Source organism: Vulpes vulpes, chromosome 7 (genome assembly GCF_048418805.1).
Source record: "Vulpes vulpes isolate BD-2025 chromosome 7, VulVul3, whole genome shotgun sequence".
NCBI classification, from domain to species: domain Eukaryota; kingdom Metazoa; phylum Chordata; class Mammalia; order Carnivora; family Canidae; genus Vulpes; species Vulpes vulpes.
In genome coordinates this window covers 81,393,100-81,419,846 of record NC_132786.1, presented here as the reverse complement: position 1 = coordinate 81,419,846, position 26,747 = coordinate 81,393,100, and the positions used below count along the sequence as shown (strand labels likewise).

The window sequence follows — 26,747 nt, the reverse complement described above, 5'->3', positions numbered from 1 at the left end:
AATAATAACTAACCTCCTAAAAAATACAAGTCTGTGGAAAAACTTACAAATGAACATAATTTTAGTATCATTTTTAATAGATTTAAATTACATCTATCCAGGGGATCCCTGGGTGGCTCAGGGGTTTGGCGCCTGCCTTTCGCCCCAGGTGTGATCCTGGAGTCCCGGGATCGAGTCCTGCGTCGGGCTCCCGGCATGGAGCCTGCTGTGTCTCTGCCTCTCTCTCTCTCTCTCTCATGAATGAATAAAATAAAATAAAATAAAATCTTAAAAAAAAATTACATCTATCTGGGGCTAGTAACAGGACTCTCTGGTGGTGGCTCACTATAAGATACTGTATTAGAAATCTGTAAATTAAGCAACTGTTTCTTATGACATGCATCATCTTCTTGATTAGCATGTTCATCCAGAGATTTTCTTATATAGTTCTTTAATTCATCTATTCCTTCTCCTGTAGTTGCAGAAATGGGGATGATATGTTGGAACTCCATGGTCCTCTTTGGAATCATGTTTTTTTCAAATAAATGCAGAAAATCTGAAACAAAGAACACACAACTAAGCTGATTTTCATTGTCTTTGAAAGTAAATTAAAACTATCTTAGAGGTTTGACTTATGAATCAAGCTACTAAAAACTTAGCATTTTTAATTTTTTTCCTTCCCTTATTAATAAGCTCTTAGAAACTTTTGTTTTTAAAAATGAGAATTTGGGGCGCCAGGGTGGCTCAGTAGGTAGAGTGTCTGCCTTCGGCTTGGGTCGTGATCCTGGGGTCCTGGGATGGAGTCATGAATGGGGGGTCCCTGCTCAGCAGGGAGTCTGCTTCTCCTTCTCCCTGTACTTATCCCCTTATCCCCCAGCTTGTACTCTCAAATAAATAAAATCTTTAAAAAAATTAAATTATAAAAAAATAAAAATGAGAATGGTAAGATTCTTGGCACATGATAAGTATTTGTAGGATGAATATATTTTAAACCAAATTAAGTATAAATAAAAGATAAATCATACATGATTTACTTACAAAAGCAATAAATTTGTGTTTTTTTGGAGGAGTTCAATGAAGTCAGGCAACAGAGTTTCTAAAAGACTTATGTATAAAGTAGCATCATTCATGATTTGGGATATTGTAGCTTGCATCAGTACACAGGTGGCCGTCAGCTGCCCTAAACTATAGACTTATTATCACTGGTGCTAAGAGCTGTACTAAAATTGAAAAGGGTATGGGGACAGTTCAAGGGGAGGTCATTTCAGATGAGTCCATACTACCACCCCACAGGGGGAGAAAGCTATTATATTACTGTTTCCTCTTCCCTGCCTCCAAGACAATGGAAGGGTCGATGGCAAACTGATGGGATGGGTTAATATGGATATGAACTGGAAAGGCTGGACTGAGAAACTGGACAAGTCAACATGGAGCTTGGTTTCTGAGATTCACACACCGCGAAGGAAGTTGAAAAAAGCTAACTTAGGAATTATCACTGAGGGCACTAGATTTTGTTTCATGACAGTCCAAAATAGGCACAAACTCTTGAGTTATCCTCCCTTCTGATACCTCCTCTGAAAACTCCCCTTTCTGCAAGACCAGCTAACAAATAGATGAATAATCTCATAAAGCAAGTAACATTAAGGAATAAAGAGCACTCAGTAGTTCCAGGAGCATTTACATCCTGAAAGTTATTTATGAACTCAAGCACAGCTCCAATATGTAAATTACACAGGGCAAAGATTTTTGAGAGGGAGAAAGGATCTTCTGGTGCTGTCTGCTAGTCCTAGTACACTATAATTTATTTCCCCAATTTTTATCCAAGGGATAAAAACAGAGAAGTTAGTACCATTCAAAAACATGTTAGCCACCTTCCACCCACTCAACTTCCTCATTTGTGAAGAAGTCCTCTACTAGACTCAGAAAAATGAAACCATCATTAGTGTAGGATAGGAAGTGTTCTGCAAAGTTCAATATTCAAAACTGTGGAGAGTCCCTTTAAGTTCCTTTACACAAAGTGGTCCATTTAAGAGCAAATTTCAAACAAATAGATCCTTTTGCAGTAACAGCATCTGTTATTCTGTCACACACACATAGGTATTCAAATTCTTTTTTAAAACATTAGCACTTTTCAGAGTACTTTGCTGACATTGCAAAGATATACACTTCTTTAGAACTATTTGCTCTGGTTTTACATTATGGTATATTAGTTCTAGAACTTCTGAAGTATGTTAAAGTGAAAGAATTTACTTTAAATTCTTTTGAGATGTTGACTTTTTCCTCTTTTGATCCAAATCCCATTAACTCTTTATTTTTTCTAAGATTTTATTTATTTATTCATGAGAGACACAGAGAGAGAGGTAGAGAGACATAAGCAGTGGGAGAAGCAGGCTCCATGCAGGGAGCCGAACATGGGACTCGTGGGACCCGGCTCCTCAGCTGGCGTGACCAGTAGGGTGACACAACACAGGTTGCCCAGTTAAATGTGACTTTCAGATAAAGGACAAATAAAATTTAAATTTTAATATATGCACGTCCCTCCCAGGGCAACATTTGGGACTTACACTAAAATATTATCTGTAATTTATCTGAAAGTCACATTTAACTGGGCTTCCTGCTTTTTGTTTTGTTTTTCCAAATTTTGCAACCCTATTCACGCAAGCAGAGATGGAGTCACCTGCAAACTGGTCCAAGTCTAACACTTTGTCCCTGGGCTGGGTGCACATTGTGGGAGCACTCAGTCCCTGCCTTGAGAAGCCCACACTGAAAGGGAGGCTGACTGATCAACCCACTGTTAGGGTACAGCGCATCAGTGCACAGCACAAGCGCAGCACCGACACCCAGGGGCACCTACCTTTGCCCAGTGCTATGGGACACTACTCACGGGACACTACTCATGGGACACTACTCTTGATCCTGGGTCTCCAGGATCAGGCCCTGGGCCAAAGGTGGAGCCACCTGGGTGGCCCCTCCATTTACTGTTTAAAGGCCCAGTTTAAATTTTACTTCTTCATGAAGCCTGACTTTTTCTTTTGTCTCCTCTAACTTACTATCCATATTATGATTCTGAAACTTGGTAAGTACTATGTTACAATGTTATTTAATATTTCATAATAATATGTTCTTTCTTCAAACATGATTTTTTTTTTAAGAGTAGCAAATGTAAGTTTCTTTTCCATTGATTATACCACTCAGCACTCTCTCAACACAACAGGTAATCATTAAACTGCCATTAAATGAACAAATGGGTTTACCTTTAGGATTCTGGAGTTGATGCATCAGTATATGGAATTTATCTTGAGCACCTGGCAAGTCCATTTTATTAACTGCCAGGAGTGCAGGTTTTCTCTGAAGTTCCTCTTTGTACAACTCCAACTCCTTTAAATCAAAAAAGAAAAACCAAATAATTTTATTAAAATATCTATATAGATTACATATTTGGTAACATCTTTCTTGGTAGGCCTAGGTAATCTAAAGCCCACTCCCATTTCTGAAATGCAAGAAATCTCAACAGCCACAAAATTAAGTGACAAAGAAAATTCATAAAATGCTTACTGGTTAGGTCATGCATTAATATATTTTAACTCAAATGACATCCTAGAGATGTGGTGTTTTGTGCCTACGGCCAAATACGGGTATTTTGGCTTCTATCAAGCACACTGATAAAATTCACAAGTAAATAATGACAATTTAATGCTTTATTTGTGTTATTCTTGGAAAAAGTAAGCGTGGTTAGGAGTAAATCTTCATGACCATGTACTATGCAATGGTTTCTTAGCTATGACATCAATGCACAAGCAAAATAAACAAACAGAACTTCATTAAAATACAAAATTTTGTGCTTTAAAAAATATCATAGGGCAGTCCCGGTGGCCCAGTGGTTTAGCGCCGCCTGCAGCCTGGGGTGTGATCCTGGAGACCAGGGATCAAGTCCCATGTGGGGCTCCTGCATGGAGCCTGCTTCTCCCTCTGCCTGTCTCTGCCTCTCTTTCTCTCTGTCTCTCTCATGAATAAATAAATAAATAAAATCTTTAAAAAAAAAGTCATAAAGTGAAGACAGGGGCACCCGGATGGCTCAGTCAGTTAAGCATCTGAGTTTGGCTCAGGTCATGATCTCAGGTTCCTGGGACTGAGTCCCCCCACCATAAGGCTCCCTGATTCTCCCAGGACTCTGGGATCAAGCCCTGAGCCAAAGGTAGATATAACCACTATGCCACCCAGGCATCCCACAAGTAACCCATTTTTAAAAATGGGCAAAGAATGTGGTCATTTCTCTAAAGGCATTCAAATGGCCAATTAGCATATGAAAGAAGGCTCAACATAGTTAGTCACTAGAGAAATGCAGGTCAAAGCCATAATGAAATACCACTTCATGCCTAGTAGGGTAACAAAAATAAAAAACACAGACAAGGGACGCCTGGGTGGCTCAGTGGTTGAGCATCTGCCTTTGACTCAGGACTTGATCCCAGAGCCCTGGGATCGAGTCCCGCATTGGGCTCCCTGCATGGAGCCTACTTCTCCCTCTGCCCTGTGTATCTCTACTTCTCTTTCCCTGTGTCTCTCACGAGTAAAAAAATAAAATCTTAAAAAAAAAACAAAAACCACAAGACAAAATAACAAGTGTTGGCATTCACGTGGAAAAATTGGAACCTTCACATACATTGCTAGTGCAATTATAAAATAGTACAATGATGCTGCCACTCTATAAAAACCTGGCAGTTCCTCAAAATGTTACATGTTGAATGTATTAGCTATCAATTCTACTCTTAGGTCTACATGCCCAAGATAAATGAAAACATGTTCATACAAAAAAACTGTATTCAAATGTTCACAGGAGCATTATTCATATTCATAATGGACAGAAAGTGACAAGGATTTAAGATATACAAGTCCTGGAGGTAAGTGACATGATGCTGTGTTAGAGAGAAATCATAGGGCTGAGAATAGAAAGTAAGGCAGGAAGGGCAGAGATGGACTGCTATGTAGGAGCCAACGCTTGCCAGACCTCAAAAACCATGTTCAGGGCAAGAATTTAACCTGAAAACAGTGGGGGACCATTGAAGTGTTTTAAGCAGGGAACAAACATCTGCTTGGTTCTTTCATAAAGATCACTCTAGTTGCCACATTAAAAAAAATGGACTCAAGAATTGTATTATAATAGCATTGTGTGGTGACAGATGGTAGCTACACTTGTGGTAAGCATAACATGATGTATAGTTGTTGAAGCACTGTGTTTACACACACTGTGTTTACATAATGTAACTTTATGCGTCAAGTCAATATCAATTTTAAAAAATGGACTGAAGTGAGACTGGAAGCAAGGAGACCACGTTGGAAGAGTTAAAGCATTCTAGTGAGAAGGGCTGATGATTTTAACAGTGTGGATGAAGACAAGTAGACGAGTTTCAGAAATTTAGGATATAAAACTGACAAGGCTAATGCAGACGGTGAGAAAGAATCGAGACCAACATCCAGGCTTCTGATTCACATACCCAGTAAAGTTCTGGGGAGGATGAAGAGTTAAAAAGAAAAAATTCAGTTGTATACATATTAAATTGGAGAACCTAATGGGATATCCAATGAAAGATATCCATTAGACAGCTAGTCTAAAGCATAACCAAAAGATCTAGGTATCAGAAACAGATTTGGCAGTCATAAGTATATTAACTGTAACTGAATGCTAAATAAAAAGAATGAACAGGAAAGAGCATAAAAAATAGACTGAGAAATAGTCTAAAAAGTAGGTATTAAAGTTCAAGCACAATAAAGTCTGAGAAGGATATAATAGGGATTTAGAATCAAGGAGCATTTTGGCATGCCTGGGTGGCTAGGTCATGATCCTGGGGTTCTGGGATGGAGCCCCACATTGGGCTCTCTGATGAGTGGAGAGTATTTCTCCCTCTCCCTCTGCCTCTCCCCTCTCTGGAGCTCTCTCATTCTCGCTCACTCTCATTCTCTCAAATAAATAAATAAAATCTTAAAAAAAAAAGAATCAAGGAAGATTTCATTGGTTGTAATAGTTTGAAGAGTGGGTTAATATAGAAGACTGGAGGAAACAAGGTTAGATAATTTTTTGACCTCAAAGCTTCAAAAAGTACAGGTGGAATATGTATTTATTCTAATTATCTGTAACTTAATACAGTTCCATATGGTTATATATTAGACCAAATACAGACACAATAAAACAGAAAACCTACTTTTATAAGTAGTATTATGGTTTCAAAGGCACTTCTATACTGAGTTTGGGAAGAAAGTTGAAATCCAAAAATATCAACCTAAAAAAAAAAAAAGAGAGTCTGTAACATATAAACAAGAGTTATAAATTTTTATGTTTTGTAGTGTTTTATTCTCTCAAGCTAAAAGTAACTTCTCAGTTTATATACAATTGGTGTTTAGTAATTCTAAATAAGTAAGAGAAACTGCAGTGTCACGATAGCCATAATTATTCTGACAAAATCACAATCATTAATGAAATGAGAAACTAGTATAGATAAAACAATTTGTATATACTATATAGAAAATCTCATGTATAACTCTAGTACCATCAATGAAGTAGGAAAGAGATACTATAAAACATAGCAGTATGCTGACAATCTTAAGGAATTAAATCTTGATAAGTATGGCCAAACTTGTATCTGATACAGTAATGCCATTTCTACCCCTGCATTATAAACAGAGTTTACTTACTATATTTGACCCTCATTTAAACATTTAGGGAGTAACATATGATACTAGCTTATCTTTAAACCTTATTATAAACAATTTCTAGGAAAACTAAACACATTGACATTCACACTCATTCAAACATTACATTGGTATGCATATGACTTACAACAAAAAGTAGTTGTCTAGTTCTTTCTATATGCTTGAGGAATTTGTGGCCCATTCCTTTGTTCATATGTGCTCCTTCTATCAAACCAGGAAGATCAGCTACTGATATCTAATACCAAGTTAAATGGTTTGATAAAAAGAAAAAAAAAATTACATCTCCAAATCTGCATATTTCAAATTCAGTTACTAATTTGTGATTACCACTACATTTTTATAAAGTCAAGACATCTTTGTAACAAAAAAGTATTAAGAATCAAAATCCTTTGTTATCAAAAATTAAAGTCTCATTTTTACTTATTAATCTAACAAACTAAGAATTCTAGGGATTAGTTTAACATTTATTAATCATGCAAATTCTCTTCAGAATTCCATAAAATATATTATTCAAATATGAACCAGTCATAGAGTTTCAACTCTCAGAATTCTTAAAAGTATAGAAGGATATTAATTCAGCAGACATTGACTTAGTATAGTTCTGTAGTTTCAAATTTTAAATTCCATATGTAATTGATTATGTGGCACCACTGTTCCTTTTCTGTTCTACCAAGGGGACTACGGACCATTCTTGAAAAGTAAAGGATGTAATGTTCCTGTAACTTCTTTTTGAAGTGATAAGTTATTAACCATTAGTCTGCATTTGTGGTTTTCAAACCTCATTGCATGTTATAAACAAACGCCCAGGTATCTTTTATAAAGATACCCAGGCCCTACCCCAAGGAATCTGGTTTCAAATCTCTGGGGCCCAGGTTTCATTTACTTGTTGTTCTGAAGTCACCCGGTTAATTTTGATGTGCAGTAAGGGATGAGAAGCACTGCTTTTCACAGGATTTCAGAATTTTAACGGAAATTGTGGCTACGGACTATTGTGGCTAAGCTGTCACATAGACAAAATATAATAGAGGACTCATGTTCTGAAGCATTTTTTTTTTCAGGTCTTGAAATTTTGTTTGCAGGTTCTCCACTGAGAATTTTGCTATGGAGAATTAAGTTTCCCTTAAAATTTACAATGTTCTCTTTTTCTCTACTGTTCTCCATATTAATATTATCCCATATTTATAATTTTATTTATTATTCTACATAATTGCTGGTTTTAAATATTTACTGTTATATGACTATTATAAATGAATATAAATCCTTTATGTATTTTAATTATGTCAATGGATTGTATGAAACTACACTGATACATCATTGCCTATTCCATACTTTATATTAGGGTTCACTATTGGTATTGTACATTCTATGGCTTTGACAAATGACTGTCATGTACTCACCATTATAGTATCATACAGAATGGTTTCACTGCCCTAAAAATCCTCTGTACTCTTCTATTTATCCTTTCTTTCCCTTTAATCCTCGACAACCACTGATCTTTTTGCTATGACTGTAATTTTGCCTTTTTCCAGAATGTCACATAGTTAGAACCATACTGTATGCAGCCTTTTCAGACTGGCTTCCTTCAGTTAGTGATATGTATTTAAGGTTCTTCCATGTCTTTTCACATCTTCATAGCTCTATATACCATAATTACCACAGTTCATTTGTCCATCTACTGAAGGACATCTTGGTTGCTTCAAGTTTTGGCACTTATGAACAGGCTGCTACAAACATGCATGTGCAGGTTTTTGTCTGTATGTAAGTTTTTAATTCATTTGGGTCAATACCAAGGAGCATAACCATTGATCATACATTGCATATTTTTCAAAGTTTGTTACTTTATTTTTTATTTATACTGTAATTATTAAGAGATCTATAGCTATTCCTTATCAAGGAAAAATAAATTTTAATAGTAGACCAGAATCCCGTTCAATTAAAAAAAACTTTTTTAGAAAGAGAAAGTTGGAATAAATTCAATTCCATGAACTTTAGAAAACGTTTTCAGGAAACAAGAATCAATAATGAAATATGGCAGTAAAATATGGACTTGCAATGAGAGCAGAGATCAGAGATTAGATACTATGCTATAATGATAAACCAGACCTAAACTTTGGATGGACAAAAGTTATATTTTTATACAATATTTGACTATGATCATGCTCAGCAAAATTGACTCGATCACAGTCTCATTTACGAAAAACAAAATCCTGCTACTTTCTTCCCCTAACACCACAAAAACAATCATGTATTACAAAGTCCAAGTACCAAAAGCAAGTACTTTCATTTATAACCAAGTGTCTCATTTAAAAAAACTCACCTGTTTGAAGTCATTATACATTATCTTTCCAAGTTCAGGCTTTAATGTTGTAACTAAAAGAAAAAGGCCCAGTAAATTAAGGCTAGAATAAAGGCTGGTATTCTCAAAATTGACTTAGCATTATGTATAAAATGAATAATATTTCTTTTTTGTAAACAATTTATTCAGATTTTGTTGGAATGGAAAATACAATTATAATCTGCATAGGCCTAGATCTAATCTAATCAGTGGACTTCAAAATTCTTTGGTTGTACTTTAAGGAGCGTAATAAAGATGCTGGTGGGAAGAATAGAATTTTGGTTTCTATCCCTGGGTCTGTGGATAAAATCTCTCTAGTCATTTCTTATTCAGTTATCCTCAAGCCTCATAATTCTGTAGTAGCCTTCTTCATATGACTCTAAACTTTACTTCTTTCCTTCTCAAGAGTCCCTGTATTATAACAATAAATATTGGCAATGTAATTTATAGCAATTAGTCCAAAATTAACTCTCCTTCAACAGAGTTTAATTTTAAAATGGCTTAATTTTATTTTCCAAGTTAATGTATGTTTCTGGATCTTTTTGTTTAATGATGGCAGGGATTCTATCACATTAATTCATTACTTAGTCTAAGCATCCATTACATTTCATCTAGCTACTGCAATAGCCTATTTTTCCCAGGCCCATTCATGTTCCATGCCAATGCATTTTCTATATTATATGCAGAAATATCTTTTTGAAAAGCAAATCTAATCATTTTATCCTTTGATTAAAAGGCTACCAGCTGCTCTTTAGATATAAAGAGCAAATAAAGCCTACCTGGTCTATATGATACAGTCTCTACTTAACATCTTCAGCCTTATCAATTCGCTCTTTACCTTTTTTTTTTTTTTTTTTTAAGATTTTATTTATTCATGAGAGAAACAGAGAGAGGCAGAGACACAGGCAGAGGGAGAAGCAGGCTCCATGCAGGGAGCTTAATGTGGGACTCAATCCTGGAACTCCAGGATCACACCTTGAGCTAAAGGCAGATGCTTAACTGCTGAGCCATCCAGACATCCCAATTCCCTATTTACCTCACTACATGTTTTCTCGACACACAAATCTCCCTGCCACCACAGAGCTTTTGTGTACATGCTATTTTGTCTGACTATAACACCATTCACATCCATTGTTATTAACTTGTATATTCTTCACACCTCAACTCTAGCATAACATTTCCCCAAAAAACTTTAAAGCAGCCACCTACACTCTTTCATAGAATCATATTATATTTCCTTATAGTCAGGTGTGATATATGTACCTTCCCCTACTAGTCTGTAAGCTCAGTAAGTCAGAACAGTATCTATTTACCAGTCTTTATAACTCCAGAACCCATTGTAGTTCACAGAAATAAATACTTGTTAAATGAATGAAAGAACAGTGCTTGATAAAAGGTGCTCATAAAATTGCATCTAAATAAAATAAATGATTATGCAAAGGAGAAATAAATGCAACAAAGCAAGTATCTAACAAGTACTAGAAACTCTGTTGAGGGCTATAGAGATTTCAAGGATTAATGGGAAATGCATGTATTCTATCAGCCAAGAGTTTTCTTTTTAAGAGTTTTCAAACTAAGGCTACCTCAGAGTTTTCATTTTATTCATACTCAAAGAAAGATTAGACTTTAAAAATTTACCTCTGCACATTAAAATACACAACAAATTATACTTACATGCATAATCTGCAATTGCAGGTTTTGCATGAGAAATCTGACTTAGCAAAGAGGATTTTCCAGCATTTGGGAATCTGAAATGAAAAAATAAATATATTAAAACAAATATTAGTATTATTAATATTAGTGTTGCTTATCACTGAATTTCTAACATTTTGGGAAGCAGATTTCTTCAATATTTCTGAGAATAAAAGAATATAAATTAAATATCCTGAATGAAAAAAGTAAAGATAAATATGAAAAAAGTAAAGATAAATTCATGCTGGACACTAAAGATGTCTCAGTATTGGAAGTAAATAATCCAATTATCTTTTAAAAACTTGTAAATCATAGAAAAACAAAAAGAAAGTAATAAAAATAACAACAATCCACTAATTCTCACAAAAAATGACAAAATATTGCTTACATTGCTTTGTAGATTTTTCTTTAATACATCTTTTATGGACATTTCCAAATACATACAAAAGTAGAAAGAAGTAATGAATCTCATTTAGCAATCACCTAGCTTCAATAAGTAACACATTCCCAATACTTTTTTTAAAGTTGGTTTGAACAGGGACTCACATAAGATCCGTGTATTACAACTGGTTGATATATGCCTTAAATTTCTTTTGGTAAAGGCTCCCTCCTCCCCCATATTGTTTCCTCTTTGCAATTTTAATTTACTTGTTTTTTTTTTTAAAAGATTTATTTATTTGAGAGAGAGAGCGTGTGTAAGCAGCGGAAGGGGTACAGGGAGAGAGAGAGAATCCTCAAGCAGACTCCCACTGAGTGTGGAACCCCACAATGGTCTTGATTCCAGGACTCTGAGATCATGACCTGAGCGGAAATCAAGAGTTGGCCCGCTTACCTGACTGAGCCACCCAGGTGCCCCTGCAGTTTTATTTTTAAGGAAACTGGGTCATTTGTTCTAGTGTTTCTTTCCCATAGTCTGAATTTTTTTGAAGCACTCCCATGATGTCCTTTAGCATACTCCTTTGCCCTAGTTTTTCTATAAATTGCTAGTTTGATATAAAGCCTTGATCAGGTTTAGTTCTGATTTTTTTTTCTGAAAGACTACTTCATAGTTGGTTGGCCTGCTTTTTAAACTGAGTAATAAAAGGTGAACACTTTACAAGGGCAAACTGTAATTTACTTAATTTCCTATTGTCAGGCATTTAGGTTATCTCCAATGCTTTACTATTATAAATGACATTGTAAAAAACAAGTATGCAGCAAGAAGGACATATACCAACATTAAAAGTCACCCCTAAGTGGTGGAACTAATAGATAACTTTTTTCTTTCAGCCAATTATCTTTCATTTCATGATATCTTTATTATTTGTCTAACTTTTAAAACCTTAAACACTACAGTTATTATCATTGAACTTTTTTAAGACTTTATTTATTTGAGAGAGAAAGAAAGAACACATGAGTGGGGGGGGGGGGGGGGGAGCCAAGGAAGAAGCAAACTGAGCAGGGAGTCGGAAGCAGGGCTCAATCCCAGGACCCTGGGATCATGACCCGAGCTGAAGGCAGACACTTAACCTACTGAGCCACCCAGGCACCCGTATCCTTGAACTTTTACAAACATCTTTAATCTCTTGAGAGACATTTCTTGATGAGAAAATACTGAATTACAATATAATTAAAACATATGCCTGTTATAATAAAGGCTTTGATTTTATTGCTAAATTTGCCTCAGGAAAGGCCTACCATATAAAAGAAAGTACTAGGAATGGGAGTCACTTAAGAGATGATTTCCTCAATTCCATTACAATATTTTCATTAAATTTATCAAAAAAATATTTATTAAGCATTAACTCACACCAGGCAATATACTATGATCAGAGATACGACAATCAGTGAAACAACTGTGATCCCTGCTTTTATAGTTTTCATTCAAATTGGAAAAAGCTCTTCTTATAAAACACACCAAATCTTTCACTTGGAATAATGGCGTAATATTTTGGAAATATCCATCTGAAATTCTATAAAAATTTATAACCTTTTAGTAGAGCTCTTTTAACATTAAAAATAAATCTAATTAAAATATCTCATTAAATACATTTTCCTTGGGATGCCTGGGTGGCTCAGTGGTTGAGCATCAGCCTTCAGTTCAGGGCATGATCCTGGTCCGGGGATCGAGTCCCATATCAGGCTCCCTGTGAGGAGCCGCTTCTCCCTCTGCCTATGTCTCTGCCTCTCTCTCCATGTCTCTCATGAATAAATAAAATCTTAAAAAAAAAAAAAATATATATATATATATATATATATATATATGTATGTATGTCTTCCTATGATGATTTAAAATAAAATTAGGTGAGGTTTTTTTAATGACTCATTTTCCTATGGAAATACAGTACTGTCTTATATCTTATATCCAGGCCCTTGTAACTTTTTGAAATGCAAATTGCAATAATTTTTATTTATGATTATCCCTAACTAGACTTGCTTATTTCTTTCCATTATCTTCATATTTTCATAATAGTATTAAACACAGAAAAATATCAGTCAGCAACTATTTCCAAAGAGATCAAAATATGAGAAGAAAAAGGATGCTAACGGTTGAAGAAATGGTAATTGAGATTTTTCCTGAAAAGTACTTAATAAAAATTTTAGAGGCTGAAATCCATCTGATGTAGGAATGAGTTAGGGGCAGACAGGGCTAGGCAGGGAAAGATAAGAGAAAGGCCCCAGAATCAGGCTCCTACCCATCCCAAGAAAACAGAGGTAAGACAGTAAAAACAGAAAAAAATAAACCTGGCTCCCTAATTCCAAAATGTTAGGGAGTATTCCCCTTTAATGGCTACTAGGCTCAAAGAAACCCCAGATGTAGAGAATTATGGAGGAGACATTAACCAGAGAGAAGGAACACCTTGTTTGTGCTCATGATATTTACAAAGAAACATCTTGTTTGATAAGGGAAGGAAGAAGAAATGTGTGGTAAATATCAGAAAGGGAGATAGAACATAAAGACTCCTAACTCTGGGAAAGGAACTAGGGGTGGTGGAAGGGGAGGAGGGTGGGGGGTGGGGGTGAATGGGTGACGGGCACTGAGGGGGGCATTTGACGGGATGAGCACTGGGTGTTATTCTGTATGTTGGCAAATTGAACACCAATAAAAAATAAATTTATTATAAAAAAAAAAAGAAACATCTTGTTTGTTACAAGTCCACCATGTTTGTTCTAAATATCCGCCCTGATATTGACAGGAAATTTACCAAGTCCCCTCCCCCCCAGTTCCCTATAAAAGATAGACTATAAAATCCCTCAGGGGCAACCCTGTCAGAACCCCTCTGGCTTTTGAGAGCTTTCTCTGCTTAATAAACATCTATCACTTTGCTATGTTACAGTCTGCAAGATTGATTTTTTGACTCCAGGAAACAAGAACAAAGTTTTTTGACTCCAGGAGACAAGAACAAAGCTCTCCCATATCACAACCTATGCAAAGATCAGATTTGAAAAGAGCAGTACAAATAAATATGTATATAGGACACCTTTCTTCTAAATGCAGTTCATTCCTGAAACCAGCAAACAGGTATCTGCTTACGCTGGTACTCACAGTAATAACTTTTTAAGAATAGTTGCCCAATTTAAAAACACTAAAATACATGTTAAGCATTGTACTTAACAAACTCGATGCTTTAAAAAAAAAACCCTTGATGCTTCAATTATTGACTGTAATAGCAAAACCACTTCTAAAAAGCTTAGTACTATATGTACTCTCCAATACATTGACAATGTAGTGATGATGATGATGATGGTAACAGCTACCATTCATTCATTGAACATTCAGAAATCCAAGGAATGTATTGTAAATGTGTTTTCTTACATTTTACCATCTCCAGCCACTACTAAAAATGAGAAAACAAAGGCTTAGAGACATTCTACAACTTATCTAAGACATTCCAGGTGGCCTTCAGAGGATATGAAACTCTAACCCAAATAGTCACTCACTTGAGTTCCCCATCCTCATCCCACCTTTATAACTTAGTCTTGTGAGGCTCTTTAGTCTGTAAAAGTGTGTATAGAATCTGAAACACATTTTTGTAACAAATGAGACTGCGAATGGCTAGATTCTCAGTCTTGTCCATAAAAACCTACTAAACCCACATTGTGAAAAATATGTTACAGAAACTATGCCTCATAACTATACGGAAAAAACTAAATGCAAATGGCAAACCTGAACACCAGGATCACATCTTTCTGTATTATAACGTTAGCAAGAATGGGACCTTTATGAATTCTAGGGCACTGCTGTTAAGACTTAGTAGCTAGACAGGCATGGCAAGAGGTGAGGGATTCAGACTGATGACTCTGGTAAAGAAAGCAGTGAGATGCCTAGAGAAGATGAATTAGAAAGAAGCTATGTGAGGTGAAGAGTGGAACTGGAAGTTTGAAATAAAACCAGCAAAAAAAGCAGTGTTCCCTCCCTTTTTCTTAGGTGTTCTGACTACTGTGTAATGCTGAAGTGAAGCCAGGCAGACAGGGAGAGAAGAAATGCAAAGCTGAAGCCTTCCCTTCCTTTACCTACTTTCTATTTTGCTCTCTATCTCCCTCAGTTAGGTGCCAGCACTGCAAACTCTACAGTTAAAAAACACTGTTCTATGAAACAATGGAAGCCTGTAAAAGAGGATAACATTGTGGGGTCTGCAGTACTGAGAATGGACCTAAGCAGATCATGAAGGACAAGGAAACAGTCATATCGAGATCCAACTTGGTGCTCCAACAGTGTCTAAGTCTGATGGTTGAGACTATCTGTATTGGCCATTAGTCACCTGATCAACAAGATAGCAATACCTCTATTAATTAAGACTTGTAAGAATATTTCATTTTTTCTCTTTTTATTTCCTTCCATACACTTCATAAAATGTGGTTTGGATTTTAAATTTTATTTTTTAATATCTGGTAACATTCTTTTTACCTTCTTATACTACTGCATTTGATTGATATTTCTTTCTTGATTCATTGTCTATCATTCCCACTAGCCCACTCAATTGCTATTATCTTCCTTTCCTTTTACAAATAAATATTAACTGTGAAACTCTATGTTTGCAATATTAAAATAACTGTATTTAGCAGCATTCTCAATACAAACAATGCACAAATTCCATAAATTTATTCCATAAATAATACTGGTCCCAAATTACCATTTACATTTATCTCCTACTCATGAACTATCTCTCTGAAATTATAAAAATAAAAATACAAATGTTACTTACCCCACTAGGCCTATATCAGCTATAAGTTTTAGATCAAGGCGAATGACTCGTTTCTGGCCTTTCAGTGGTAAGAAATTTGTGAGTAATTTACCACCAAGACCTCCTTCAGCTACCAAAATTCTGTCTTTCTCTTTATTGAGTTCTCCTTAAAAAAGACAGAGGAAGATACTTAGAATGAAGATTACTAAGTGTAGCTAATCATTAATGACATTTTTCATTTAGAAATAGATGCCAAAAAAATTCCAATTTATAAATCTAAAGAGCTGTATGTTTATAATAATCTTATATCTAGCAGTTAATTTTGAACCATTTTTTAAAAAGATTTATTTATTAGTAGAGAGAGAGCACGTGTGCATGCACTAGCAGGGGAGGGACAAAGGGAGATGGAGAATCCCAAGCTGACTCCTGCTGAGTGAGGAGCTTTACTCAGGGCTGGATCCCACCACCCTGAGATCATGACCCGAGCTGAAGTCAAGAGTTGGATGCACAACCAACTGAGCCATCCAGGTGCCCCCTAAACAACTTTTATATAAAGTTTTAAATATCTCTTATAAATTAGCAGTTAAAATAGTTTTTTAAAAATTCTGACATTGAAGAGGAGCTATTCCCCACAGTTTCCAAACAATTTTAGAAAATATGCACATTTTTCACAACCTTGGAATCTACAATACACTTACCTATAACTTTACCATTTTCATCAGTTACTGAAATACCCACAGGTACAGGAATTTCACAGTCTTTTCCTTTGGATCCTTTCAGTGCACTAACTCTACAAAAAAATAAAGCTAAATTAAAATAGAGAAAACTCACTATATTAAAAGGACTCTACTCAAGCCAAGATAATGGTTTACAAAGACTAGCAACCAACTTTTCTTGTTAATTCAGATGTTAAAAATGGCCAAATATCAGAGGAAAAGAAAATAATTACTATTTATTTCCATTTTAGACTATCCTATAAAAATAAAAATAAATAACAAAAACAAATAAAAGGTAATGATTTGTTACCAAGCTAACCATCAAGTCATTTTAACTCATAATGAACTAACATATCATATTGCTACAATACAAATAAGTTAGAAAAAAATGGAAAATCCATTGAAAAACAAATCTTTTTAACAAATGACCTCAAATAAGAGTACTTTAATTATAAGACACTCATCTAGCTACTCTCACACTGATCATGATAGAATTGATATAAATTTTTAACTATTAATTCTACTTCTGGAAATTTATCCTAAAAAAATAAGTGATCATGTAAAATACTATATGCACAAGGATATATATTACATTGTGACTATAATAGTTTAAAAAAAAAAAAGTCTGCAATTACCTAAATAACTGAATGCCAAAAAAAGTTACGTTATCTTCAAAGTAATTAGTATGTAGCCATTCTGAACAGTTCTCTGGCATGGAAAAAAAACATTAAGAGAAAAGAAAAGGTTGGAAAATACTGTGCTCTCATTTTTGTACCCCCAAATTTTATATACACCCACATAATTACAAGCTAATGACCACCAGTCACTTTGCATAAATATATAGAAAAGTCTTAGTAAAGTCAAGAACTGGTTAATAATGGTTATCTACAGATGGAAGAATTACACAGGTGGTTGACTTTTTTTTCAAATCTTTTTCTTTTTTACTATAAGTTTGAGTTACATTTCTACAGAGATAAATGAATAAAAATATACAAACAAAAAGAGATTATATAATTACATAATGATAACCAGCATACTAAGGCTATTACATAATTATCTACCACTTATTCAGCCAATAATACGTACTAGGCACTATTAAAAGCTTTAATAGCTTAAGATTCATGACAATTCTATGGAACAGGTACTATTATTTTTTAAAGTTTTTTAATTCCAGTTGATTAATACACAGTATAATATTAGTTTCAGGTGTTCAGATTAAACATTTATCAATAATGCCCAGTGCTCATCACAAGTGTACTTCTTAATCCCCTTCACCTATTTTACCCATTCCCCCTCTGCTAATTCTCAATTTGTTCTTTATAGTTAAGAGTGTTTCTTGGTTTTATTTTTCCCCTATGCTCAATTATTTTCTTAAATTCCATATACAAGTAAAATCATGGTATCTGTCTTTCTCTGACTTATTTCATTTAGCACAATACTCTCTAGCTCCGTCCACATCCTTGGAAATGGCAAGATCTCATTCTTTTTGATGGCTGAGCAATATTCCATTGTAAATATACGCCATATCTTCTTTAATCTATTCATCAGTTAATGGACATCGGGGCTCTTTCCATAATTTGGCTATTGTTGATAATACTGCTTTAAACATCAAGGTATATGTATCCCTTCGAATTAGTATTTTTGTATTTTGGGGGTAAATACCTATTAGCATGATCACTGGATCACAGTTCTATTTTTAATTTTTTGAGGAACTCCATACTATTTTCCAGAGTGGCTTCACCAGTTTTATTCCCACCAACAGTGTAAAAGGATTTCCCTTTCTCCGCATCCTTGCCCACACTCGTTGTCTCCTGGTTGTTAATTTTAAGCAATCTGATTGGTATGAGGTAGTATCTTATTGTAGTTATTTGTATCTCCCTAATGATGAGTGATATTGAGCATCTTTTCATGCTCATTTGTATGTCTTTTTTTTTTTAAGATTTTATTTATTTGAGAGAGAGGGTAAGAGAGAGAGAATGAGTGGGGAGATGGGGGAAAGGGAGAGGGAGAAGCAGACTCCCTGCTGAGGAGGGAGCCTGATACAAGGTTCAATCCCAGCACCTGGGATCATGACCCAAGCCAAGGACTGAGCCACTCAGGAACCTCCATCTGTATGTCTTCTTTGGAAAAATGTCTATTCATGTCTTCTCCCCATTTTTTAACTGGATTATTTGGTTTTTGAGTGTTGAGTTTTAGAAGTTCTTTACATATTTTGGATACTAATCCTTTATCAGATATGTCATTTGCAAATACCTTCTCACTCTGTAAGTTACTTTTTAATTTTGTGGACTGTGTCCTTCATCAAGCTTTTTATTTTTATGAAGTCTCAATAGTTCATTTTTGCTTTTGTTTTCCTTGCCTCAGGAGATGATTTAGTAAGAAGTTGCTATGGCCAATGTCAAAGAGATTACTTCCTCTGTTCTTGGATGTTAATGGTTTCCTGTCTCACATTTAGGTCTTTAATCCATTTTTAATTTATTGTTGTGCATGGTATAAGAAAGTGGTCCTATTTCAATTATTTTGCATGTTGCTGTTCAGTTTTCCTTACACCATTTGTTGAAAAGACTGTCTTTTTTCCCATTGGACACTCCTTCCTGCTTTTTCCAAGATGAACTGACCTATAGTTGTGGGTTCATATCTGGGTTTTCTATTCTGTTCCATTGACCTGTCTGTTTCTATACCAGTACCATACTACTTGATCACTACAGCTTTGTAATATAACTTGAAGTCCAGAATTGTGATGCCTCCAACTTTGCCTTTCTTTTTTCAAGATTGCTTTGGCTATTGGGAGTCCCTTATGGTTCCAAACAAATTTTAGGATTATTTGGTCTAGCTCTGTGAAAAATACTGTTAGTATGTTGATAGGGATTACATTAAATGCATATATTGTTTTGGGTAATATAGACATTTTAACATTATTCATTCTTTAATCCATGAGCATGGAATGTTTTTCCATTTCTTTGTGTCATCTTCAATTTCTTTCATCAGTATTTTACAGTTTTCAGAATACAAATATTTTACCTCTTTGGTTAGGTTTATTCCTAGGTATCTTACGGTTTTTGGTGCAATTAAAAATGGGATTATTTGATTTCTCTTTCTGTTGTTTCATTATTGGTATACAGAAATGCAACAGATTTCTGTACCTTGATTTTGTATTCTGTGACTTTACTGAATTCATGTATCAGTTTCAGCAGTTTTTAGGTACAGTCTTACAGGTTTCCTAGAGGACTGGGTCATCTGCAAATAGTAAAAGTTTGATTTCTTTCTTGCTGATTTGAATGCCTTTTATTTCTTTTTGTTGTCTGACTGCTGTGGCTAGAACTTCTAGTACTCTGCCGACAGGAGTGAGACTGGATATCCCTGTCTTGTTCCTGATGGTAGAAGCTCTCTGATTTTCCCCGTTAAGGAAAGTATTGGCTGTGGGGTTTTTGTATATGGCTTTTATGATGTTATGTTTTCTCCAACCCTACTTTGTTGAGGCTTTTTTTTTTTATCATGAATGGATGTAGTACTCTGTAAAATTGCTTTCTTTTTGCATCTAGTTCTTATCCTTTCCTTCATTAATGTGGTATATCACATTTATTGATTTGCAAATACTGAACACCCTTCAAGCCCAGGAATAAATCCCACTTGATCATGGTGAATGATGAATGATTCTTCTAATGTATTGTGGGATTTGATTTGCTAGTATTTTACTGAAAATTTTTGCATCCATGTTCATCAGGCATATTGGCTTATAGTTTTCTTTTTTGTGCAGTCTTTGGTTTTGGTATCAGGATAATGCTGTCCCCATAGAATGAATTTGAATTTTTCCTTCCATTTCTATATTTTGGAAAAGTTTGAGAAGAATAGGTATTAACTCTTCCTTAAATGTTTGGTAGAATTCACCTGTGAAGCCATCTGTCTACAGACTTTTGTTAGTTTTTTCATTACTGATTCAATTTCTCTGCTGGTTAACACTTTTTTTTTTTTTTTAAGATTTTATTTATTTATTCATGAGAGACACACAGAGAGGGGCAGAGACACGGGCAGAGGGAGAAGCCGGCTCCACGCAGGGAGCCCAATGTGGGACTCGATCCCGGGTCTCCAGGATCACGCCCAGGGCCAAAGGCAGATGCTCAACCACTGAGCCACCCAGGCATCCCTGGTTAACAGTTTTCTATTTCTTCTTGTTTCAGTGTTGGTAGTTTATATATTTCTAGGAATTTATCCATTTCTTACAGGTTGTCTAATTTGCTGGCATATAGTTTTTCATAATATTCTCTTAGAATTGTTTGTATTTCTGGGATGTTGTTACTTCTCCTTTCTCATTTGTGATTTTATTTATTTGGGTCCTTTCTCTCTTTCATAAGTCTGGCTAGGGTTTATCAATTTTATTAATATTTTCAAAGAGAAACATATACTATTATTATCCCTATTTTATATTTGAGGGAACAGACTATTTTATACAGATCTTGAACACCTTAAAGGTATTCACATGTTGAAAGTATGGCTTCTTCAAAGCACTAGTTTTCAGTTTTCAATTGCAACTCAATAAGAAATAATACAGTCATTCATATATATGTATACATACGCACATACACAAGTTCATATATATATATATGACTTTAAAGTTTTGTGAAACCATACTTATTATGTGCTACATGCTAATGTTTCCTATTCTATTTTTTATATGAAATCTAATAAATTGATTTTATAACCCTAAGACAGTATTTTTCAAAATGCAGTCACAACCAACATTTATATAACAAGATAGGTGACTGCTGTACAACATTATGTACAATGTCACAGAATTGTACACATTAAAATGGAAAATTTCACGTTAGGTATATTTTCCCAAAATAAAGGAAAACAAAAATGTATGATATACCACAGGACAGAAAATAGAGATAACATACATATTTGGGTAGAAAAGTAAAATGTTTCTCAGTATAGACGACACTAAAAATGGTTTGAAAGTACCACATTAAAGAATTGAAAGATAGTCTAAAAACACTAGTTTAGAGCACTTAAAAGGAAGTCTAATAGTTGAGCTCTTGTTCCTATGATTAACTTTTTCATCTCCCAAAAACTAAAGCACATGAACAAATCTTTCAAGAAAAAGAAAGAAGGGACTTAAGATTTATATTCAATAGGGAACAAATCTCTTTATATGGAATTAAGTGAGCTTTGTTTGAAAAACAGAAAATGGGGAGAGGTGGGTATAGGTGTGAGGGGTGAGACTATATTGATAAAGCCTGGTTCTTTGGGTAAGGACACAGACTGGTTGGAAAGCACATTCTTGGGGTAAAATGGGGGATAAATGAGGCAATGTATAGATATCAGTACATAAAAAAAACTCCCTTGTATTAAATATTAAACTCCAAAAACGTATTTCAAGAAGTTAAAATACCAATCTATTCTCAAATCAATCATTTATGATTTTAAGTAACTTATACAAAGTTTTTGCACTGAAACTTACAAAACAATATCTTAAAATCACAGCATGATAGGGCAGCCTGAGTGGCTCAACAGCTGAGTGCCTGCCTTTGGCCCACGGCGTAATCCTGGAGTCCCAGGATCGAGTCCACATCAGGCTCCCTGCATGGAGCTTGCTTCTCCCTCTGCCTGTGTCTCTGCCTCTCTCTCTGTCTCTCATGAATAAATAAATAAAATCTTAAAAAAAAAAAAATCACAGCATGATATACCATGCTCCATTGTAGGAGTTCATCTTTGAGTCTCCTACATGTAAGATCTTGTTTTAATACCTTGTTTATACTTGATCCTCAAAAAGAGTGTGCTGAATTGAATAAAATAGACACTATCTCTGTTACTATTACAAAATGAAAATAAAAGCTCAATTTCATCGATCCAAGAGTCTCATTCTTTGTCTAAACTTTCTTAGAACTGCACAGTGGTCAGACAACTTTCCCAACTTCCTTCAGGTCCCTCCACTATTTGCCTTTACAAGTGTTTTCCCAATAAATCTCTTATTCATCAAATCCTACTGTGGTACCTACTTCTTGTAGGACCCAAACACAGACATATGAAGGCATAATTCATCAAACTATAAAATAATTCATTCAAACTCTGGCTGTCAGTAAGTTTATTCAACTTCTTGGCTTAATTTACCTGAAATCCACAAGACAAATAAAACTGTTACCTCCTCCTCCTCTAAATTCTTCCCTGGCTCCCATGACACTGTCTCTCCTGGCTATTTTATTTATTTTATTTTAGATTTTATTTATTTATGATAGAGAGAGAGAGAGAGAGAGAGAGAGAGAGAGAGAGAGGCAGAGACACAGGCAGAGGGAGAGGCAGGCTCCATACCGGGAGCCTGACGTGGGACTTAATCCCGGGGCTCCAGGATCACACCCTGGGCCAAAGGCAGGCACCAAACTGCTGAGCCACCCAGGGATCCCCTCTCCTGGCTACTTTAGAGCACACTTGTTTCTTTTCCTTAAATGTTGGTGAATAACAGAATTTGATTCTCAATTTTTTCTGCAATGCACCTACCCTGGTTCATGCTTATGAACCATGAGTCACATTTTTGATTAACAAATTTATTTCTAGACCTGACCATATTCCTGAGTCACAGACCCATATTTCAAGTGCTTGCTGACATCTCCAAGGGCCATTTAAGCTCTCTTCTTCTACATCTCAGCTGCTGCTTTTTATGTAATCCTTCTCAAAGAATGATACTATCATCTAGCCACTACTCAAGTCAACACCAGGAAGTCATCCTTTATCATTCTCTTTCAATACTCCATCAATCATGAAGTCTTATTTATTTTACTTAAATATAGTTCTAATCCATCCATTTCTGTCAATCTAATCATTATTCAACTAATGTTGACTGAGTACCTACTATGTACCAATCACTGTACTAGATATCTGGGAAGAAAACGATGATCTAATCTATTAATGCTCCCTGCCCTCATGGACCTCAAGAGAGAAGACACTAACAGATACATGAATAAATGGAAAACTTTAACTGTGATAAGTCTTATGAATTTTTTTTAAAGATTTTATTTATTTATTCATGAGACACACACAGAGAGGCAGAGACACAGGCAAAGGGAGAAGCAGGCTCCATGCAGGGAACCTGATGTGGAACTCAATCCAGGGTCTCCAGGATCAGGCCCTAGGCTGAAGGCGGCGCTAAACCCTGAGCCACCTGGGTTGCCCAAGTCTTATGAATTAGAATTCACACATTTAAGTTCATTTGGGAATTCTGACCTAATCAGGGAGATCAGGAAAGACTTGAGCTTAAATCTAAAGGATTCACAGCAGGCAGCTGGATGAAGATGGGGGGGAAAAGCATTACAGAAAAGGTAACACAAATAAAGGCCAGTGATAGAAGACAAATACCAATATAAGATACTAAAAGAAAGCCAATTTGGCTGGAATGCAAAAAACACAGAATGTAGAAGGAGATGAAACTAGGATGGGTAGAGGCCAGACACTGTAAACTTCATCACTTCTGAAATACTGCAATATTCTCCAAATTGTTCTCCTGTCTCTGGTTTCAATCAACACCTCAAACCCATTCTTTAACCTAATTATCCCTAGAATGTTTTTTTCTGACACTAATTAATGCCACTTGCCTATTTAAAATCCTTCAATGGCTCCCCATCACTCTAGGATGATCCTCAAACTCTAACACAGCATATTAGGCTCTTCACTATCTGGACTACAATGACTTTATTTTAAAATAAGCCTCCCCATTTGTACCACAATTATGCTAGAAGTATTATTTCACCATTTTGTTCCTCCCTAATGCACTGCCTTTATAAATGTTGTACACTTGCCAACGCACCTTTTCCTGCCTTGATTGTCTGGCAAAGTCCCATTCCTCTTTCAAGACTTGGTTCAAGCAACACTTCCAAAATATAGATAACCAAGTAAGATTCTTCTTCAATTTCGTTGTAATGAAAGAAAAAGTTCTTTTCATATTTTGACGGCAGCATAACACGTCCCATAAAAAATAACAAAAATTTACAAAAAACAGAGGGAAGGTTTTGACATCACAGAGAGAAGACCAAAACAAGCCAAAGGAAAATACACAAGGAACGTATCCGTGAAACAGGTTCTACATCTTAAGATCCCAGAACTACTGGGGATGGTGGGGTAGGGAGAACAGCTGAAATCTGAAAAAGGCTTCCTAAAGATTGCCAAAAAATTAATTTTAGAGGAAAATAGTGGAGATTCAGATCATTTTGTTTTCACAGAGAAGTGCAAAAAAAAGTATATAAACAGACACTGAGAATAGAAAAGGATAAAAATGGTTAAAAACTCCAAAACAAAACTCCAAAACAATCCTTAGTATCTACCTTTTACCTTTGCTAGAGTTGAGACTATTACTGTAGATTTTTTGCTCAGTTACAAATACAGAATATATAATTTACTTCCAATTACCAATTAAATTTTGATCTTTTTTTTTCTCTGGGACGGATTTATTTTCTAAAATAAAAATCATTCAGTGAATACTTACCGACTATTTGCTCCTTCTCCAGCCACAAACCGTTTCTGAGGATATTTGTCTTTAAGTTGTTTTAAAGTCATTCTCTTATGGGCTACAACCCAGACGTCACCACCTTTTCCACCTTCTCCGCCTAAACGAGGGTAACCCATTCCACCACTTCCTCCCCTGGTGAAGATTCTTAGGTTATCAATGAAGTTTCCATACTTAGAAAAAGAGAGAGAAAGAGATCATTTGTATATCAAACATGCTTACCAACTTAGGACTCCTTTCTAATCGTTTGTCACCCCTAACGCTCCTAAAATAATATGGTCTTTCTGAATGTCACTTTAAAAGATTTTACTTATTCATGAGACACACAGAGAGGCCGACACACAGGCAGAGGGAGAAGCAGGTTCCTCACACGGAGCCCGACGTGGGACTCGATCCCCGAACTAGGCTCACGCCCTGAGCAAAGGCAGACGCTCCACCCCTGAGCCACCCAGCGGTGGCTGGTGTCAAATCCATATATATATTTTTTTCTTAATTCGCCTCTGTTCTGACCTCCCTTTCCCATTTAATTAATTCTCTTAAGATCTCTCTCTCTCTCTCTCTCTTTTTTTTTTTTTTTCAGGGCACTCGGGTGGCTCAATGGTTGAGCTTGTCTAAACCACAGTCTAAAGGCAGGCGGGTTTCTCCAGCTCCCCATCCCACGTGCACACAATTCCCCTGAAAAACCTCAAACTCCAGACCCCCAAATAACCGTTCTAAGCCGTGCCAGGTAGATAGACTCTTCTCACCCGTCAGGGGCCAAGCCTGACTGCTGGAACGACAAAGAGGAGACAAATACAGTAGAGCCAAGTAGGAAAAAAGAGGCCCTCGGAAAGAAAAAAAAAGGGGAGGAAAGGGGAACCAGAGCGCTCAGGTGGGCCTACAGGCACCAAGCTCTAGGCATTAGGATGAGAAACACCAGTCACGGACCTTTCTGAACCACACGCAACTGCAGCGCACCATCACTGCGACAGGCCAGGACTCACGCCCGCGGAAGGTGAACACATTCAGGCAACGCGCGGAATTTCTACGTCACCACGGGCCGTCGACACTATTTTTCCTCGCCCGCAGCCGCAGGGACGGCGCATGCGCTGTATGGTGACCGCCGGCGGGTAGGCGCAGGCGCCGAGCGGCGTCCCTTAGCGGTAGGTGAGAAAAGCTAATTTTTGTGTAGGCGTGAAGCGGCGGAAATCACCGAAAAGTGCTGAGGCGCCCTGTGAAAACGGACCGTCGAGGGCGGAGTGGGTACTTGCGGAATTAACATTTTGTATGGGACGGCACGGGAGACTGCGGGGATTCTGACGCTAATGGAGGAAACCAAAAGTACCACAGCCCTCACTAGGTGAAGCGAGGTGGAGAAAAACCAGCAGAACCGCCGGCAGACCAGGAAACAAGACGCGCGAAAGTCACCGATTCACGTGCGAAAAGAAGAGCCTGTTCGTCCACGGACGGGCTGAGTAAGCTCTAGTAAACGCTCGGAGGCCGTGCATTTGAAACTTGGGACACAAATATCGGGTCTTGGGGTCCGTAACAACTTCTCGGTGTCTAGTGGGGAAGGACATTTGTCGTCAACCGTTGGCCAGACGGTAGCTTCGTGGAGGCGGGGAGACCGGGATCTTTCTCCACCTCGCTTGTAAAGCGCACCTTTCCGCGGCAGCCGGGGC

The 26,747-nt window shown here is 36.3% G+C and overlaps 1 protein-coding gene across 2 annotated transcripts; it reads right to left on the bottom strand.

Annotated features, from left to right (window-relative positions):
• Positions 1 to 56: 56 nt before the first annotated feature.
• GTPBP10 (GTP binding protein 10) lies at positions 57 to 26,156 on the bottom strand. 2 transcript variants are annotated; one of them, XM_072764232.1, is made up of 10 exons: positions 26,014 to 26,156; positions 25,066 to 25,259; positions 16,575 to 16,666; positions 15,898 to 16,042; positions 10,694 to 10,767; positions 9,002 to 9,054; positions 6,812 to 6,919; positions 6,177 to 6,254; positions 3,234 to 3,357; positions 57 to 535 (listed from the first exon to the last, which is right to left on the bottom strand). In XM_072764232.1, exons 1-10 carry the CDS (start codon positions 26,044 to 26,046, stop codon positions 285 to 287), a joined length of 1,152 nt encoding a protein of 383 aa, XP_072620333.1. In that variant the 5' UTR covers positions 26,047 to 26,156; the 3' UTR covers positions 57 to 284. The 2 variants fall into 2 exon arrangements, with proteins under 2 accessions (XP_072620333.1, XP_072620334.1); XM_072764233.1 differs by having other exon boundaries at positions 25,833 to 26,052.
• Positions 26,157 to 26,747: the final 591 nt, after the last annotated feature.

Coding starts and splice junctions, on each gene's coding strand:
- GTPBP10 (XM_072764232.1), bottom strand. CDS start 26,046: ATGGTGCGCTGCAGTTGCGTGTGGTTCAGAAAG. Junction 25,260..26,013: donor GTTGCGTGTGGTTCAGAAAG/GTCCGTGACTGG, acceptor TCTTTTTCTAAG/TATGGAAACTTCATTGATAA. Junction 6,920..9,001: donor TGTATAATGACTTCAAACAG/GTGAGTTTTTTT, acceptor ACTTGGTATTAG/ATATCAGTAGCTGATCTTCC.